Below are 18,248 nucleotides of genomic sequence, written 5' to 3'. Positions count from 1 at the left end.
CGTATTCAGCTTCATGAAGTGCTGCACGTACCGAAGCTCGCTGGAAGCCTCGTCTCGGTCTCCCATCTCCAGGACAGGGGGATCATGACAAGGACGACCAGTGGCGGCAAGATGCTCCTTGAGCTTAGGGGGGAAGTTATCGGCGTAGCCGATCGAATTGGACGCTCTTACGTCCTCGACGGCACCTAGGAAGGCGCCGTCACTGCGCTGCGCGCAGTGGCGATGTCACCAAAGGAAGCCATGCTTTGGCATCGGCGCTTCGGGCACCTGAGCTCAAGGAGTTTGAGGCTGGCCCATACAGCAGTTGACGGACTGCCAGGGCTAATTGGTGACCTTGCGGACTCGTGTAGGGAATGCCTACTCAACAAGAGTACGCAGGTTATCAATCGGAAGGCATCAGAGCATGCAACGGCCCCCCTCAACAGGATCCACAGCGATATCTGGGGGCCGTACCGGACGCCGTCACTTGGCGGAGACAACGTCTATTTTGTGACATTTACAGACGACTACACACGGAAGACTTGGGTCTATGTCATGAAGTCGACAGGGCAGCTACGGGCAATTTTTACAGAGTTTAGGGCTCGCGTTGAGCTTGAGACTGGCCGAAAGATCAAAGTCGTACGCTGCGACAACGGCAGCGAATACAAGGCCCTCGAACGGGACCTCGGAAGTTCCCAGGGCATTCTGTTCGAGTTTACAACGCCGTATACGTCGTATCAGAATGGAGTTTCTGAGCGACTGAATCGGGCCTTGGTGGCCCTAATCAGGGCGATGCTCGCCTACGCGCGCCTACCTACAAAGCTCTGGGCTGAGGCGGTGATGGCAGCCTCCTATCTACGGAACAGGCTGCCAATCGGGCCTGAGGGCAAATCGCCAGAAGAGGCGTACAGCGGCAAGAAGCCGTCTGTAGCCCACCTCCGTGTCTGGGGTTGCGTCGCATACGCAAACCTCTCAAAAGAACAGAGGAACGGTGACAAGCTCGCGCCTAACGCGATACGGACTGCACTGGTTGGCTATATGGCAACCTCGAAACAGTACCGATTATATGACCCGGTTGGCAATCGGATTATAATCGCGACCTCAGTGAGGTTTGTCGAAGATCAACGGCTTGATCTTGACAATTATAACGAGGGGCCTATTGAGGATGTGGGGTTTGACCCCATGGAGGCCTACCTCGAGAGGGAGCCTTCTATAGAGGCTGTTGATCGGCGAAGCCATCAGAACAGTACTCTGATAGGGGGCCTGCACGATGCTGATGATGATATTCTAGTCAGCGATTTGCCTGATCAGGAAATGCAACCCCCTATCCAGGGGGTAACACGGAGCAGTGAAGGGTTACTGCACCCTATAGTGCCGCTACCACCGGTCCAGTCGATAGAGCGGGACGAGGACAAGGCCCCTAACGCTGAAAACGACGAATCTACTGGCCTCCCAGAAGAAGAAGACGACTCCGGATCTGCGACCGACCAACTCCTCACGGAGGCGGAGACTCTTGAGGAAAGCTCTCCTGCTGAGGATTTTAGCGTCCGGCGAAGCGATAGAGAGCGACGACCAACGAGGCCGTTCGAGGAGGCGTTTGAGGCGTCGTACGCTATACCTGCCAAACTGCTAGTCCCGGACAAATACCCAGAGGCTGTCAACGATCCAGAACATGGTGCAGACTGGACTCTCGCTGTCCAGGAAGAGCTCGCACAGCTCCAGTCGCTCGGGACTTGGGAGCGTGCGAAGCTACCGAAAGGAAAGAGAGTTCTGGGTTGCCGCTGGGTGTTCAATGTCAAATACACGCCCACTGGCCTTCTTGACCGATTCAAGGCAAGACTTGTCGCCCAGGGCTTCGGTCAAGTCCCTGGCGACGATTACCTTGAGACATTCTCACCGACAATTCGGGCTGAGTCTCTTCGACTCCTCCTGGCGATTGGAGCCTACGAGGACATGGATATTCGGCAAATCGATGTCGTAAGCGCGTATCCACGCTCAGACCTACATGCGGAGGTCTATATGAGGCCTCCTGAAGGTTTATATTGTCCGGAGGGCTACGTCCTACGGCTACGGAAGTCGCTCTACGGATTGAAGCAGTCTGGGAGAGAGTGGTACATTGAGGCCTGCAAAGGCCTCGGTGGGCTGGGTTTCCAGCCAATTTTCAGCGAACCAAGTGTCTTCACGACAGCTGATCGAAGGATACTGGTGGGTCTGTACGTTGATGATATGTTGATCATGAGCAAGGATCCGTCAGATATCGACCGTGTCGTCAAAGGGATCCAGGGACGCTGGAAGATCAAGGACCTTGGCGAAGTTAATATGATACTTGGTATCAGGGTGACGCGGGACCGCAAGTATCGTCGAATATTCTTGGATCAAGAAGGATATATCGACGAGATCGTCAGGCGCTTCCGGCTTGAGCAAGCAGCCCCGTGCTCGACTCCTGCGACGACTGATCGCGCAGCGCTCCTCAAGGGCGATGGCAGTGAGCCTGAAGCCGATCAACACCTGTATCAACGGGGCGTTGGATCCTTGGCTTGGGTTGCAGTCTGCACGCGCCCCGATATCGCGTATGCCTGGGGGCAGCTCAGCCAGAACTGTTCCAGGCCTACAGTACGGAATTGGAACGGAGTTCTTCACGCCCTACGCTACCTAAAGAAGACCAGGAGCTTACGACTTTCCTTCGGAGGAATAGGGGGCGATATGCCCCCCTATCTACGCGGCTACAGCGACTCGGATTACGCAGGCGACCACACTGACCGACAATCGGTGTCGGGTCATATATTCATGTTGAATATAGGGCCGATAAGTTGGACTTCGGCGAAGCAACGATGTGTCGCGACGTCCACCACTGAAGCCGAATATATCGCCCTTTGCGAAGCAAGCAAGCAAGGCCAGTGGCTTCGCACGCTCCTCCAGGAAATCGGCCGACAAAAGCTTCTCGGTGGATGCAGTCGCCAGGTCCAGATCTTCGGCGACAACCAAGCCAGTCTGGCGATCGCTTCAGATCCAATGTCTCATCAGAGGACGAAGCACATCGACGTCCGTTATCACTACGTACGACAGCTGATTGCCTTTGGCAAGATGAAAATCGATTACGTTTCAACAGCGGATATGCCAGCCGACGTTCTCACGAAGCCGCTGCCGCTCCCAGCGTTCATGCGCTGCATCCGGGGATACCTGGTGCAAAAGGCCCTATAGGGGCCCCGAATCTCCATTCCCCCCGCAAGCGAAAGGAGACAGTGATCTCCGCGAAGGACTGCCGTCTGGCAGACGGGGCCGTTCGCCGCCTAGGCAAAAGCCGTACGTCGCAAGCGCAAGCCCGATGCAGGCGGAGATTTTTGGGGGCGTCAAGCCCTCAGTACCCTCAGCGATCTACTTTTGGGGCTGCTCTTGGCGCTCGAATCGCGGCCGAGAGGAGCCACAATGGTTTGTATACAGCTGGTGCTGGTGAGGGTGTTTGTCGATGAGATATATCGACGACAGGGGGCTGCGGTGAGAATCGAACAGCAGCAACACCGCTACGACGACAGGAAAAGCGTTCGGTGGCAATACCGAATGCAGCAAGAAGCCGGTCCAACACTGAGTCTTCAACTCTGTCCATTAAGGACAGAAGAAAATGACCCAGTTGGTCGCCCCCGCAACCCTGGCTTACTCCCGCGATTCATCGGAGTCGGTTTGAGGAAGGAAGGGCGATGGGAGGAAGGAGGTTTCCTTGGTGATATCGAGTTTGCTGACCTGTTACTTCATTTTTATCACTTTCCTACGAACTACGTAAGGGGGCTGTTGAGGGAAAGAGAATGGGAGCTTTTCCCCAGTGCAATCGTCGGGCTCCCCGATTGGCGCTTGGCGTGAGCAGATTGCCTCGGAACTCCGGCGCATTGGGTTTCAGGCCCAAACCCTTCTGTTACTCAGGGCATTTGGGTAGGCCCTCCGAAAAGACATAAATAATACGTAGGCTCCATAGGTAGTGTAGTAATTCAATTGATCTATTCATTCTATATACTGTAGTCTATTGTCGAGTTTTCCTGCCCGTTGCGCAAAAGCCCAAAGGTCCGGTCACCAAACACACCGCACGATTTGCGCGCGGTCGCGATATTTCGGGCCTTCCACCAACAAAATAATCATAAGCATGATTATCACATGATGTTAGAATCACGTGGCCTAAGTAATTATCAAGTATAACGTACATGTATAGCGAAAGCGCCAAACAAGCGAAAGCGCCAAAATTATGCGGTGACCAAACCCCCCAACTAAATGTTAAATTCCTCAACAACAAAACATGCCCCATAAAAACGATGAAAGCCAATTAGTGCTAGCTATCCAGGCTATGCAAAGCGACCCAAAGTTACGCCTTCGAGTTGCTGCTAGGATCTATTCTGTGGACCACCGCAAGCTAGGTCGTCGTCTAGAAGGTGTACCTTCACGACGCGATATCCAAGCCAACTCACGGAAATTAACTAACCTAGAGGAGTCCGTCCTTGTTCAGTATATACTCGACCTAGCTGCCAAAGGGTTTCCTCCTCGGCTGTCTGTTGTTGAAGATATGGCAAGTCGACTACTTGCAACACGCGACGCGTCACGCGTTGGGTCGCGTTGGGCTTCAAACTTTGTTAAGCGGCGTGTAGAGCTCCAGACACGCTTTCAGCGCAAATACGACTACCAGAGGGCTAAGTGCGAAGATCCAGAAGTTATTAATGGCTGGTTTGAGCTTGTGCGTAACACAATTGCGAAATATGGTATCGATGAAGCAGATATCTACAACTTTGATGAGACTGGGTTTATGATGGGCGTTATCTCAACTGCTATGGTTGTAACAAGCTCAGACGGGCGGGCAAAAGCAAAGAAGGTACAGCCTGGTAATCGGGAATGGGTTACAGTAATCCAAGGCGTTAGTTCTCAAGGTTGGGCAGTACCACCATTTATCATTGTTGCAGGCAAAAACCACCTTACATCTTGGTATGAGAATAGTGGATTTTCAAGCGATTGGGTGATTTCTGTTACTGAAAATGGCTGGACTACAAACGAGAGAGGCATGGATTGGATTCAGCACTTTGAGAAGCATACAAAGGCCCGGAGTGTTGGTGGTTATCGCTTGTTAGTCCTTGATGGTCATGAGAGCCACCACTCAGATGAGTTTGAGGAGTACTGCAAGGAACACAACATTATTACGCTTTGTATGCCTGCTCACTCTTCTCATCTACTCCAGCCACTTGATGTTGGCTGTTTCGGCCCGTTAAAGCAGGCCTATGGTCGGCAAATTGAAGATATGATGCAGGCTCATATTTCTCATATTACAAAGGATGACTTCTTTCCTGCCTTCCACACTGCATTTAACACTACAATGACGGAAAGTAACATTCGAGGCGGGTTCCGAGGGGCAGGGCTTCTTCCATTTGACCCTGAGAGAGTGATATCTACACTTGATCTTAAGTTAAGGACACCAACGCCTCCAAGCTCCCGCCCAGGTACTGCTCAACCTTGGGTTTCTCAGACACCAAACAACCCAATTGAAGCTATGTCACAGTCTACATTTATTAAAACTCGGATTTCACGCCATCAAAATAGCTCTCCAACCTCAATCTATGCAGCTGTTGACCAGTTTACAAAGGGTGCATCGCAAATAATGCATCAATTAGCACTGCTAAAGGGAGAGAACCAAAACCTACGACAGGCAAATGAAGTACTAAGCAAGCGCCGGAGAGCTAGGAAAACACGACTACAGCAAGGAGGATCACTTAGTCAACAAGGGGCGCAAGAGCTACAGGATGAGAGGGATGTTGTGCAGCAGGTAGAGCAGGAAATAAGGGCAAGCCGTGGTCGGAAGCCAAGGGAAGAAACCCGTGCCCGTCGCTGTGGCAAGTGTGGTGAGACTGGGCACAATGCGCGCACGTGTCAGATTGTAATAGACACCTCTGAGGAAGAGGACTCCGAGTAGTTTCAATTGATTTCTAATGTTGTGGTAGATTTATCGCAATGTTTGTCGTGAGGGTAGATAATTTTGGCGCTTTCGCTTGTTTGGCGCTTTCGCTATACATGTACGTTAGGCCTTAATTTCATTACTATTATTAATACTATTTTAGTATACAGATTATCTCAGAAGCGTCTTCGTATAGTAACACTGATTGGCTGTCAGAATATTACCTTCCGGAAATGCTACTAGTATGGGCTTGGCAGTAATATCATACTACGAAGCCCTTCCCTAGCCACATTATTAGCTACATAAGACAGTATGGGTCAGTCTAAGACCCTTTTACATTATTATCTCGTTAAGTCGATGTAATTAGTCATGCATCAATATATCGAGTTATAGAAATATCGAGTTAGAAAGTGATCTGAAGTAGACCCGAAGTAGCCCCTCAGCTAAACCATCCATCCAACCAACGTGCCTTGAACCAACTCATTGGCCTGTTTGGCCACTAATTGCCTCTACACGTGCTCTAAAGAGCGCAAAAATGATGCTGGATCTGTGATGCCACTATTCTCAGATTCTGAGAACTCAATCAGGACTTGGAGGGCTTGTACAGCGTTCTGTGTGGTGAGCATAGGACTCTGGGGCTCCTCATCGTCATCATCTTGAGCATCGGAAACCTGTATATATGGAGCCATCGCCTCCTGTAGAATTGTGTCCTCATCTAAGCCTCCCTCCACCTCTTGTATTCCCTCCTCCACTGGATTCAAAAAGTTCGAAAGGTCCATAGCGTCTGATATATGACCAGTTTGTTGTACTCGAGTATATAAGTCGTTTAGAACAGGGAGTGGGTGTATAGGAAGCTGTATTGGGCCATGATCGAATAAGCCAGCGAATTGCAAAGTGTATTGTCATTGTTTTGATTGGATCCAGGTTGTTGCTAAAAGATTCGAGCATGAACTCGAGCCATTGCTGACGATAATAGCTTTTTAAAGAGGCTATAATACCTTGATCGAGAGGTTGATATCGACTGGTCGCATTTGGAGGAAGCCAGATAATTCATATGTTTGGAGAAGGAGGCGTCGATTCCACTGCAGCGATATGGGCTGAGAAGTTATCCATTGTAAGCAGTATAGAACATGACGTACCAATATGAGTATAGAAAGCATTTAGCCAATCTGCCATAACAAATTGATTCATCCAAGCCTTCTTAGTCCACCTCCAAACCCGACCCATTGCCCCTACATCAATGTGTTGTAAAGCTCGAGGCTTTTTAGCCTTTCCAATAAACCAAAGAGGAAGTCGATCTGTTCCAGCAGCATTAACACAAATGGCTACTGATATGCATGCTTTGTCCTTCTTCTGTCCTGGAATTGATCATGTCGTAAAGCAATTTGAAGGGCTCATCCTCCAGTAAAGCCCAGTCTCATCCATGTTGTAAATATTGTCCTCTAAAAACTCCCCCGCAATAGTTTGTATAGCCTTCATTTGTTCTTATGCAGTGATACCAATAGATCCAGCTTCGCCATGTAGAGTTCGATATAATATATTATGCTGTTGTCGAAACTTTACGATCCATCCGTAGCTAAATTCTGGCATAGGTAGTCTACGGTATTGTGGTAGCTGATTCTAGATAATCTTCGCCTTTGATTGTAAGATTTCAGTAGTTGTAATGCCGCTACGCTCTTCAATAAGCCTCTGCCAGTCGTAAAGAGCAGCTTCTAATTCAGGCCAGGCGGCAGCACGGCGACGCTGAGCTTTAGAGCTGTTTGTTTCCAGAGTATTAGAAGTATCGTCAAGGTCCAAAAATCGAGAGCTAAGGGATTCTGAGACTGTAGATTGGCTAAGTCGACGATTGTATTTCTTGAGGAACCACTGTATAGTGGCCTTTTGTGTAGGTTTCAGATGGTGAGATCGATGCCAGGTTCGGAGGGCCTTTCGTTGTTCGAGAGACATAGAATAAAGCTTTTTCGAAGGCATTTTGCAGGTATTCTAAGAGTAGTCCAGTAATTAGTTTAAGTCGATAATTGGGAAAAGGGACTCAATATCGTGTGTATCGTGATTTGTATGACAAATGGAAGGATCCGAAGAAAGTTATCGAGTTATCCAGAAAATCGACTAATCGTGTATCGACTTAACGAGATAATACTGTATACGATTAATCCTCTCCAATGGTCACGAAAAAAGGGCCGGCCCCCCTAAGGTACTTAGCCACGAGCGGATACTTGGTAGTCCGCTCGTGGCGAAGTAGCCGCAAGCGCCCAAGAGCGACAGCGCCAGACAGCATTCTGCCAGGAAGCGGTGGGGGTGTCGGATGCCTTAGCTCGGTGTACCCAGGTGGAGCCTCAGGGTTAGGGGTCCACGACCGACTGAACAAGGAGTTATGAGTATTTACACCTACGACATACTTTCAGAATGAAGGCAGAATGCAAAGGTTACGGAGGGTCTCACAAGGACCAGTTGTTCAAGATATATATTTTTCGTCTCTAAGTCTGATTTCGTGCACCATCCCCATACTTTGCTAAGAGTTAGTGGTTGACAACCGCCTGCCACAGGTTGCACGTCTCATTCGTTTTCCAGCCTTTATAGTTAAGACTATCTAGGACCTCTCTAAGTAATCTGGTATTATATCTAGCAGCGGGGTCCCTTACACTCTCTGCGAGCATATCCTCGGCCACCTTTCTGTAGGCCATCTTCTGGGCACGATGCTTAATAGTGTTTCTCACTTCAAAATACAGCCACTTCCGACACTGGGCCAGGAATCTTATCCTCTCACCTAGAGGTAAACAATCTATCTCGTCCCGAAGATCCCCTGCAAGGCCTCCTCTTGTCATTACTCGTTGTTCGATCTCGCTCGTTGTCAACTCGTATGCTTTATTTTGCACGAGGACCGCCAACTGCATGTCCGTAATGGGCTCCTTCATGGCAATCATCTGACCGGTCGTTTCATGTCGCAGTTCTATTTCTCCTCGCAGGTATCTTGCAACTGACTCCGCCATCGTATCGGTTATGGATGCATATGTATGTGTCTTGTCGCCACGTTGCACGGCATCCACTTCTTCTGTGTATAGAATGGTCATAAACTCGCTGAAGACCACTCCATCTGAGCACCGCAGCTCAGGCTCGGCCGGTCTCATTCTCGGGCTACGGATAAGTGCTGTGAGCTGGGGTGGTAGATGGACCAGATGCGAGAAGTACTTGTTGCCGTATAGCTCTGGTGCCAGAGACGCAGCGGTAAGGTGAGCGAAATCATGCAGGTCCCACAACAGAGACACAGCATCCAACAAACTTTTGCTATCAGCGGCAAAATCTTGCGGACGAACAGCAACATGATAGGGACCGAGGGCTGATATAGCTTTTGGAGGAATGAGTCTGCCGTGTTGTTCGACGGTGATACTGAGACTGTTGATAAAACGGTGGACACCATAGTTGACGGCACGGATGACGTTTGAATTCGACGAGAGAAACGTAGCGATGGCATTAAAGTCATCCCCCTTGTTTTCTATTCCAGGCAGGAACTCATCTCGGCATTCGCAGCGACTAGCAAGGTAAACGACGCCGTACTTGTGTATGGATACACCAGCCCTCCAAAGAGTCTGGTGTTTGGCCAGAGATGGAAGGAGTGCCTGAGATCCCGTGCGCTCGTACAGTAATTGACACCCTTCCAGAACATATCGGAGCAAGTGGTTCTTGAACGCCCTGGCCCAGAACTGGATCTTCTCGGCATTGTCAAAGTGAGGATGTTCGGGATAGTGACCGTCTAACCACTCTGTCGAGGGGTCGAAAGAGGCAGGCAGGTCTTCAAATAAACTCAGTTGGCCTTTTGAATCTATGGAGCATGGGTTAGTTTGTTTGATGGTGTTGCTAGCAGCAGTATCTTTGGAAAGATTGGTTGCGTAACGCATCTTGAACCTGAGATGCAAGATGGGAATCATGGCCAGGAGAATATCAGTGGTGAGCACAGAGATACGGTAAAGGCTTCCTCGATCAGTGTAACCACCCTTCCCCATCCCTCATTCAGCCGAAGGTTGTCTACAGAGCCCGCCACGTCCAAATATCATTTACTTGTAACGTTACTAACCACAGTATGTTGGTTATGAAGTGGGTCCTAATGCACCAGCCTGATGTCCCATGTTCCAACTGCATTACATGACCCTTCCAATCTCCCAACTGCTTTAGTTTTTAGCTACTACTGCTCAATCTACCCCACTGGGTTGATCCTACAGCTGTACGTGGACGGGTCAACGACATATCGTAGAGGCTTAAGCTGCGTTGAGACGTCTCACCAGACGTATCAAGTAATAAACACCTATTCAAATGATAACACCAAGACATCTTGCAGTAAGCACGTTACAGTATGTGTAAAATACTAGATTGAGTTGAGCATAAAGCTCCTATCTAATAACTAACTTCGACTTCTATAGTGGCGTTGTGCCTAAGGATATCGCAGAATATCATGGATATGAGATATCCATGATATCGTTGTTGTCCTACGACTTTGGCCAATCGTGAGAGCCATCGCCTTCTCACGACCAGAGGTCGAGTGAGCTGACCATTAATCCCCAAGAGTCCTCTGTCCTCAAGACCCGACGTGGGGGAGTCATATTGAAGTGAAATATGGCTCATCAACTGCGACAACTTTGATATAGGCTATTAGAGCTAGAGTTACCGCAGCTACTGGCACTAGACTTGCCCTGTTCCTCATTAAGGGATTTAAATTGTACTCGTTCTAATTACAAGACCCAAAAGAGCCCTGTATCAGTATTTATTCACTATTTCCGTGTGTCGGGAATGGGTAATTTGCGCGCCTGCTGCTTTCCAGCCGCTTCTCAGACCGAAATAGCCCCGTTACTGTGACCAGGGTTGCATGCTGGCAATCTTCTATATATGGAACCAAAGTCCAAATTTTTGCCAGTTTGTCCATCGTTTCCAACACCTGCCGTATCCATCTCTAGCGGCAACGGTTTTCCATGCCAAAGCCGTGACCTGTTTGTGTTGCACGAGGAGCGCGTAATACGCACTCGTGATTTGCACGTTCGGTCTTGGCGCATGCAGGAATTTTCACTCGGCAGACTATGTCTGTAGCCACATATACAAGCATACTACCCTTATTCCGGGTCTTTTGGGGGGCATTTGCGGTGTGATCTAGCATGGAATTTCGACGAGTTGCACCCATTGCGTTTGTTAATCAGTCGAGCGAGGCTGCCATGCAACCAACGGAAGCACCGACAAATGAGTTGTTAGTGTACAAGCAGGAGATAGCCAACGGCCTCGATGGAGGGTTCAAAGCGTGGTCAGTGGTACTCGGCGCATGGTGCTGCCTTTTCTGTGCATTTGGTTGGGTCAATGGCAAGACTTCCCGGCCCATTCAAAGAATCCAGAAGAGACGAATCTCTAACAAATTTGGATTCTTACAGCTGTTGGCATTTTCCAGGACTATTATATGACGCACCAGCTAAGCAACCATTCCTCGTCGAGCATTGCCTGGATCCTCTCACTCGAGCCCTTTGTCCTCTTCGCCTCTGGAATCGTCATTGGCAAAGTCAGTGCTGTAAAACTCTTTCTACGGCCATTCGAACATGCTGAGACCCCGATAGGTATTCGACAGTTATGGGCCCCAGTGGCTCCTTGTCACGGGAACATTTTTGCATGTCTTCGGTCTTATGATGACATCGATCTCCTCGGAATACTATCAATTCGTACTGGCTCAAGGTATCTGTAGCCACTTGGAGCAAGCTTTGTTTTCTATGCGGCACTATCTTGCACAGCCACCTGGTTCCAGGAGCGCCGAGCCCTTGCTTTTGGCATTGTGTCGAGCGGCTCGTCTCTAGGTGGTGTTGTGTTCCCGATCATGTTGGCCCGACTGATGCCAATAGTGGGCTTCGGGTGGACGTTGCGCATCTCAGGGTTTGTGGTTTTGGCTCTGCTTCTCATCGCTAACCTAATGGTTCGCTCGAGGATCAAGCCCATCCCTCGGCCCTTTAGATTCAGCGACTACACTGACCCCTTCTCCGAACCGTGCTTTGTGCTACTCACGCTGTCGGCAACCTGTGGATTTTTCGCCATGTTCATCCCAATCAACTACATCGTGCTCGAGGCAGGTGAGAATGGGATAGACGCCAACTTGTCAAGCTACTTACTGGCAATCCTGAACGCTGGCAGGTCAGATCTACTCCTGCCTCCGATTTCACAACCTCTTCAGTGCTGATTTTTTGGACAGTCTGCCAGGTCGTATTCTGCCAGGATACTTTGGCGACAAGCTGGGCCGATTTAACGTCATGATTGCTATGTGCACCTTTTCCGCACTAGTGCTGCTTGTCATGTGGCTCCCTGGAACTCTCCTTGCCCCTGGCTCCGCGGCCGTCTACGTTGTGGTCAGTCTACTCTACGGCTTCGCTTCAGGAGCCTTTGTAGGAATGGTGCCGGCGCTATTGGGCCAGATTTCTCCCGACATTACGAAGATTGGGGTGCGACAGGGTGTCCTCTTCACATGTATCAGCTTAGCGACACTAACAGGCAGTCCTATCGCTGGTGCAATCCTCATTCGGCAGCGTGAGACCTACTGGGGATTGCAGGTCTTTGCGGGCGTAATGATGACAAGTAGTGTTCTGTTCCTGATTATGGCTCGGACAACACTGGTGGGCTTTACTTTGAAGGCGAAGGTGTAGATTATTAGGTTGGGAATGCTACATAGAGATGGAAGGGAATGATGTAGAGATAGAAGCAGCATTCCTTGTGAGTATTTTCAAATAGATAGCGCATCCTACAATTCTCGCCTTTGTCTTGCCGCAGCGAAGAGTTCCGCCTGCTCTGTGGTACTATAACACTCATCATCCCCATGCACTTGACTATATTCATCGCAAAGTTGGGCAAGATTGATGTCCTGTGTGTCAGGCCCTTCGGCGTATGGGTTGTCCACCGAATGGCTACCTTATTATAAACCTGCAAGCGTTAGCTACTGTTGGAGTTGAGATATAATTTGATTTTAACACAGACATTGCTCCATTCTGGATGATGGCCAAGTGCGGCAGCCTGGTCGGCAACCTGTCCTAGAAAACACTTGTGAACACGAATTAGCACAGCCTAACCCGAAGGTACTCATGTGGTTATGTAGTTCAACGTCAAGCATGTCTAGGGAAACCAACCCAAGCGGCCTTGAAGGTCTGGAACTGTATTTCTCTCTCGATCCCGGTCCCATCCTGTGTCAAAGTCCATAGTGGAGGAGCGATAATTATTCAAGGAGTCCTAATGGTCATGTAGGACGAGGGTAGGGGGTTGTCTTGATTAGTCAGCGACATGTGTTTTGTTTCGCTCGGCCATTCAATGAATCACTCCCTCACTTTCAGGTCACTTTACAATTTCGCCTGCCTGAACAAATACTCTTTATTCCCCGCCATGGCCGACCTCGTCATCTTCGATTTTGATGGCACGCTCTTTGATACACACCAGTCTATCGAGCACACAATCAAACTCACCTTCGAAACCCTTCTCCCCAATTACGTTCCGCCACAAGATGAGATTCACCGCCTAATCGCGTGCGGCGCTGGCCTGTCTGACACTTTTCGCGTTCTGCACCCGGACACGACTATCTTTAACTCGTCTGAAGAACAATGGATCACCAGATACCGCGAACTGTACAGTACACATGGTCAAGGCTTGATTAAGGCGTTTCCCGGCGCGAAGCAGCTACTTGAACACTTCAAGACGCACGACATCCCCATCTCTATTGTGAGCAACAAGGGCGTCGTAGCCCAAGACCGCATTAGACCGAAATGGACTTGGAGGTTACGTCCCTGAGGGACTGATTGTCAGTGATAAGACCCCAGGTGCCGAGAGGAAGCCGCATCCAGCCAGCTTTACAAGTGTGCTAGTGCCGATGCTGAGAGAACTTGGCAAATGGCGGGATGGAGCGGACGCCAGCAAGGTGCTAGTAGTAGGTGATACGGTCGACGGTATTCAGTTTGCGAAGAACATTGGCTGCCGGGTGTGTTGGTGTCGGTATGGTTATGGCGATCAGGAGGCGTGTCAGGCGTTAATCCCCGATTTTGTAGTTGACTCATTGGCAGATGTGGTCGGTATTCTGTCTATATACTAGGCCTATGGAATTTGATGAACTGCTAGAGTGTATAAGTGTTTCCTGCTGTGGTAGGAAGAGAGCTGGAGAAACTAATGCTTTTTTATACGGCGGAAAAATAAGCTTATTTTATCATTAAAATGGACACAGCTACTTCATACATACTCAAGTAATGACGCCAAAGCCCTGTTGATGTAATCTGACACTTTCGCGCTCACTATTGAGTTGTTTGATTCGAATGCAAATCAGTGTGCGGCGAATCACCTCTCGAATATTATTCGGCCATTCGCTATTATTTATTTGATGTCTATCGCTCACCTTCGACTGATTGTTGTCTTGGCGGCTCATAAGTGGCTCGCATGACTGCCACTCAGGTTCGTCTGATCTCCAAGCGAAAAGAGGGGGTTGGTCCATCCGGGCCGCTCCGATAGCCGTGTGGGGCTTTGCACAGTGGCACGTGCTCGCCACGATACTGTACTCGTGCGGCCCAAAAGTCTGTACAGGGTCTGTGCACGGGAGGTGGGGCAATTGTAAGTACAGTCGAGTCGCGATAAGTCGATACAATCCGTGCAGCTGAAATATATAGACTTATCAAGAATACCGAGTTATCAAATGCCAAGCTATTACATAATCCATTGATCCAATGTGCCCTGTGCCTGTAGTGATGCCCGCTTCGCTGTCAAAAACCGTTCAAAGCGCTCAAATGAGCGTAAATGTGCTGTATCAACCCCATCTTCAGACTCTGCATACCCAATTAGAACTTGGAGAGCTTGCTGAGCGGCCTGCATTGAGTACACTGGCTGTTCAGGTTGCTCCTCCTCTTCATCTTGAGTATCCCTTGTATATATTGTGCTAGAACCTCTTGTAATATATCATCGTTGCTGCCATTGTATTCCCCCTCTTGTAGTGATTCATCTGCTGGATTTAAGAAGTTTGAGAGGTCCATAACGTCGCGAATATGCCCAGCATTATTAACTTGACTGTATAGCGTATTAAGTGAAGGGAGCGGCTCTGTAGGCAGTTGTAATGGATGAGCAACAATAGTGCTTTTGCGAAAACAGTTGTAAATAGTTGTGTTTGTGACATCATGATACCAAGCACGGATTATCCAACGAAGTGCAAGGTGAAGAGACATGAAATCTAGAGGGTCATTGTTGTTCTCAAATGACACGAGCATGAATTCAAGCCATTGTCGACGGTAATGGGCTTTAAGAGAGGCAATAATGCCTTGATCAAGTGGTTGGAATCGACTTGTAGAATTTGCAGGTAGCCATATGATTCGGATATTCGAAGGCGGAGGAGCAATTTCAATAGCTGCAGTATGTCCAGGGAAGTTGTCCATTGTAAGGAGCACAGATCTAGAACTCCCTATGTGGAGGTAAAACGCTTGTAGCCACTCGGTCATGATGTATTGATTCATCCATGCCTTCTTATTCCATCTCCACTCTCCTCCCATTGTTGAAATATTAACGTTTCGTAAAGCGCGTGGCGCTTTTGCTTTGCCAATAAACCAAGGGCGGAATCGATCTGATCCTGTAGCATTTGTACAGACTACTACAGTAATGCGTGTCTTATCCTTTTTCAATCCAGGCCTTACTTGTGATGAGAGGCCCCTCGATGGTGTCATCCTCCAGTAGAGCCCTGTTTCATCCATGTTGTAGATGTCCTCCTCTTTAAAGTCTCCTGCTAGTGTTTGGATAGCCTTCATCTCGTCTTCTGTAGTTGAACAAACTGAACCTGCTTCGCCGTGTCTAATGTGGCTTTTGATCTGATACCGCTTCTTGAAATTGTCAAGCCACCCAATACTAAAGTTTGGTATAGGCTTCTCCTTGTATTGTGGTAACAACTGCCAGATCTGTTTTGCCTTCTCTTGTAGAATATCCCCAGTTATTATCCCTCCGCTTTCGTCAATACGCTTCTGCCAGTCGAAGAGAGCAGCCTCAAGCTCTGGCCAAGCAGCAGCTTTTCGCCGTTGGGTAGTGGGAGAGATGCTTGAAGTCGGGCTATCAAGGCTAGCAAATCGAGAGCTCAAGGAATCAGAGACTGTTGACTGGGTAAGGCGGTGATTATATGTTTGTAAGAACCACTCAATACAGGCTTTCTGGGTAGGCTGAGGATTTTGTTGAGAGTACCAGCTTCTGAGCGCGCGACGCTGCTCAGTCTTCATTGTATGCAGTCGAGTTGGAGGCATTATTTCGATCTATAAGTCGATATGAGGAGGATTGAGGTCGATATCGAGCGAATCGCGAATTGTATGAGGAATTAATTCATGCAGAAGAAAAGCATCGACTTATCGTGATTATCGACTTATCGCGAATCGACTTATCGCGACTCGACTGTACTTTCGAAAAATAAATACATAGAAATGTACATAATCTACCCGCGAAAATTGTTACCTCCATTTACTGCAATACATCGCTCTAACTTATCCCTGAACGACGCACATAGTTGAGCAGTTTCCACATCCATTTTCCTCCCCCATTCATTCCGAAAAAATACGATGCGCACCTGAAAAATCACTTGCGCAGGTAGGGGGTAGGCCACTTAGCCCAATTAGGCAAGGTGGCTATTGTAGCATTGTTGTCTAGGAGCTTAGCCCTAATTAGGCTAAGTGGCATGCACGAGTGCGCTTTTAGGAATAATTACCGACTTTCTACCCACCACCACCACCATCACCCCCCTACCTCATAGGCTCGCCCCTACCGCCGAACCTTTTTTCCTCGTCACTAACGAGTCTTTTAGAAAATGCCGCAACAATACACTTTCCACAACGCCGCCCAGACCACTATGGTGGGATGGGATCCTGCCATCCTTAGGAACCGCACTCCTGCGTAAGTGAAAGTTATGGTTTTAGAATCCTCGTCACTAACGAGTCTTTAGCCAACGCTGCACCGTCTTTAGCCAACGCTGCACCGTCTACCTTGCCCGCTGGGGAACTATCGCTGCCTGCCCCCCGCTGATTAGAGGAGCAGTTACGGTAAGTGAATTGGTAGTCTATAATCCTCGTTGCTAACGAACCTTTAGCCGCCTATGCTGCCCTCACAAGACCAATGGTGAAGTGCATGCTGGCACCACTGCCAAATGTTATGGCTGTAAGTGTTCTATATTATCTCTTATTTGTATCGTTGCTAACGAAGCTTTAGGCCACACTGGGAACCAGCTGATGCCGCTCCCCTAAGGTAAGTAGTATACCTTCTGTGATTCCTCGTTCCTAACGATGAATTAGACACCCCCCGTGGCCTTGACAACGAGGACGTACTGCCTTGCGGCTGTAAGTGGCAGCATACTGCAATAGAGCTGCTTTTCTACCGCAGGGCGCTCCCTGCTGCCACCCTCTGTTACGACTACAGTAACATGATGTCATGGTTACAGGACCAGGGCCTAGTAATGTGACGTGTGAGTCACAGGGGGCAAGCGGGGTAGGCTGCCATGTGACAGGGCTAATGGATAGTTGCAGAAACTAGTGGATATTGGATAGTTGAGCTATCCACGAACTATCCTGAATATCTAGCTATCCGCCAACTATCCAGATTACCCATGAGGCACGACGCCACTATATAAGTAGATAGTATTTCCTTAGATAGGAGCTTCGTGCTCAACTCAATATAGTATTCTTTACAATACTGTAACGTGTTACTTGGAAAGCCTTTGTGTCTAATCCCCTGCCTCCTTTGTCAAGTCAACCTTACGCAAGAAACCTCTGTGTCTTCTATCGTTTAGAAGTCAGTGTTACACCCTTCCTCCTGGCGACGTAAGTATTGTAGAGTAACGTGGTTTATCAGTACGTCGGACATATCAGTACCTCGGACACTTTTCATTGGCATTCTACTTTGAATATCAATAAATCAACCATAACATATTAAATTAACTATAACTAAGCGGAATCAGATGAACTAGACATATCTATAGCTTCTTGACAAGTTCGCGCATTATGACCAGCTTTTCCACAGATCCCACAGCATCGCCTAGACGGTTGCCCCTCCTTGCGACTACCCCCAACCGCACGTACGTCGCGTCGTACCTGCTCATCCACATCCTTCTGTGCGATAATAGCCTGTGCATCCTCTACTATAAGTGCACCTCCTTCACGGACACGAGCCTTTTTAGCCCTGCGGCGTTTGCTAAGGGCTTCGTTGGCTGCTCGAAGGGTACGTACCTCAGCAGATAGAAGGGTGTTCTCATGTGCTAGTCGCTCCGTACCCTTTGCCAATGCAATAACTGTCCCGAAGAGTGGAGTTGGCGAGCTTCCTTGGTGACGGGCAATTTGATTTCGAACGAGGGTTG

The 18,248-nt window shown here is 48.9% G+C and overlaps 4 protein-coding genes across 4 annotated transcripts; 3 read left to right on the top strand and 1 right to left on the bottom strand.

Moving 5' to 3' along the window:
* Positions 1-8,418: 8,418 nt before the first annotated feature.
* On the bottom strand, positions 8,419-9,795 carry VC83_08007 (uncharacterized protein; the record flags this gene model as incomplete). The annotated part of the gene is made up of 1 exon (XM_024471570.1): positions 8,419-9,795. The coding sequence occupies one exon, from the start codon at positions 9,793-9,795 to the stop codon at positions 8,419-8,421; it is 1,377 nt and encodes a 458-aa protein (XP_024321240.1).
* A 1,245-nt stretch (positions 9,796-11,040) lies between these two features.
* VC83_08006 (uncharacterized protein) lies at positions 11,041-12,558 on the top strand (the record flags this gene model as incomplete). The annotated part of the gene is made up of 5 exons (XM_024471569.1): positions 11,041-11,227; positions 11,308-11,432; positions 11,488-11,602; positions 11,659-12,052; positions 12,111-12,558. The coding sequence occupies 5 exons, from the start codon at positions 11,041-11,043 to the stop codon at positions 12,556-12,558; spliced, it is 1,269 nt and encodes a 422-aa protein (XP_024321241.1).
* Positions 12,559-13,240: 682 nt separating this feature from the next.
* Positions 13,241-13,911, top strand: VC83_08005 (uncharacterized protein). The gene has a single exon (XM_024471568.1). The coding sequence runs from the start codon at positions 13,286-13,288 to the stop codon at positions 13,685-13,687; it is 402 nt and encodes a 133-aa protein (XP_024321238.1). The 5' UTR covers positions 13,241-13,285; the 3' UTR covers positions 13,688-13,911.
* Positions 13,912-16,709: 2,798 nt separating this feature from the next.
* Positions 16,710-17,142, top strand: VC83_08004 (uncharacterized protein; the record flags this gene model as incomplete). The annotated part of the gene is made up of 4 exons (XM_024471567.1): positions 16,710-16,795; positions 16,845-16,941; positions 17,011-17,056; positions 17,108-17,142. The coding sequence occupies 4 exons, from the start codon at positions 16,710-16,712 to the stop codon at positions 17,140-17,142; spliced, it is 264 nt and encodes an 87-aa protein (XP_024321239.1).
* Positions 17,143-18,248: the final 1,106 nt, after the last annotated feature.

Source organism: Pseudogymnoascus destructans, assembly GCF_001641265.1.
Source record: "Pseudogymnoascus destructans isolate 20631-21 unplaced genomic scaffold scaffold_21, whole genome shotgun sequence".
NCBI classification, from domain to species: domain Eukaryota; kingdom Fungi; phylum Ascomycota; class Leotiomycetes; order Thelebolales; family Thelebolaceae; genus Pseudogymnoascus; species Pseudogymnoascus destructans.
Note: the sequence above shows the minus strand (reverse complement) of the source record. Positions and strands in the feature narration are given on the sequence as shown.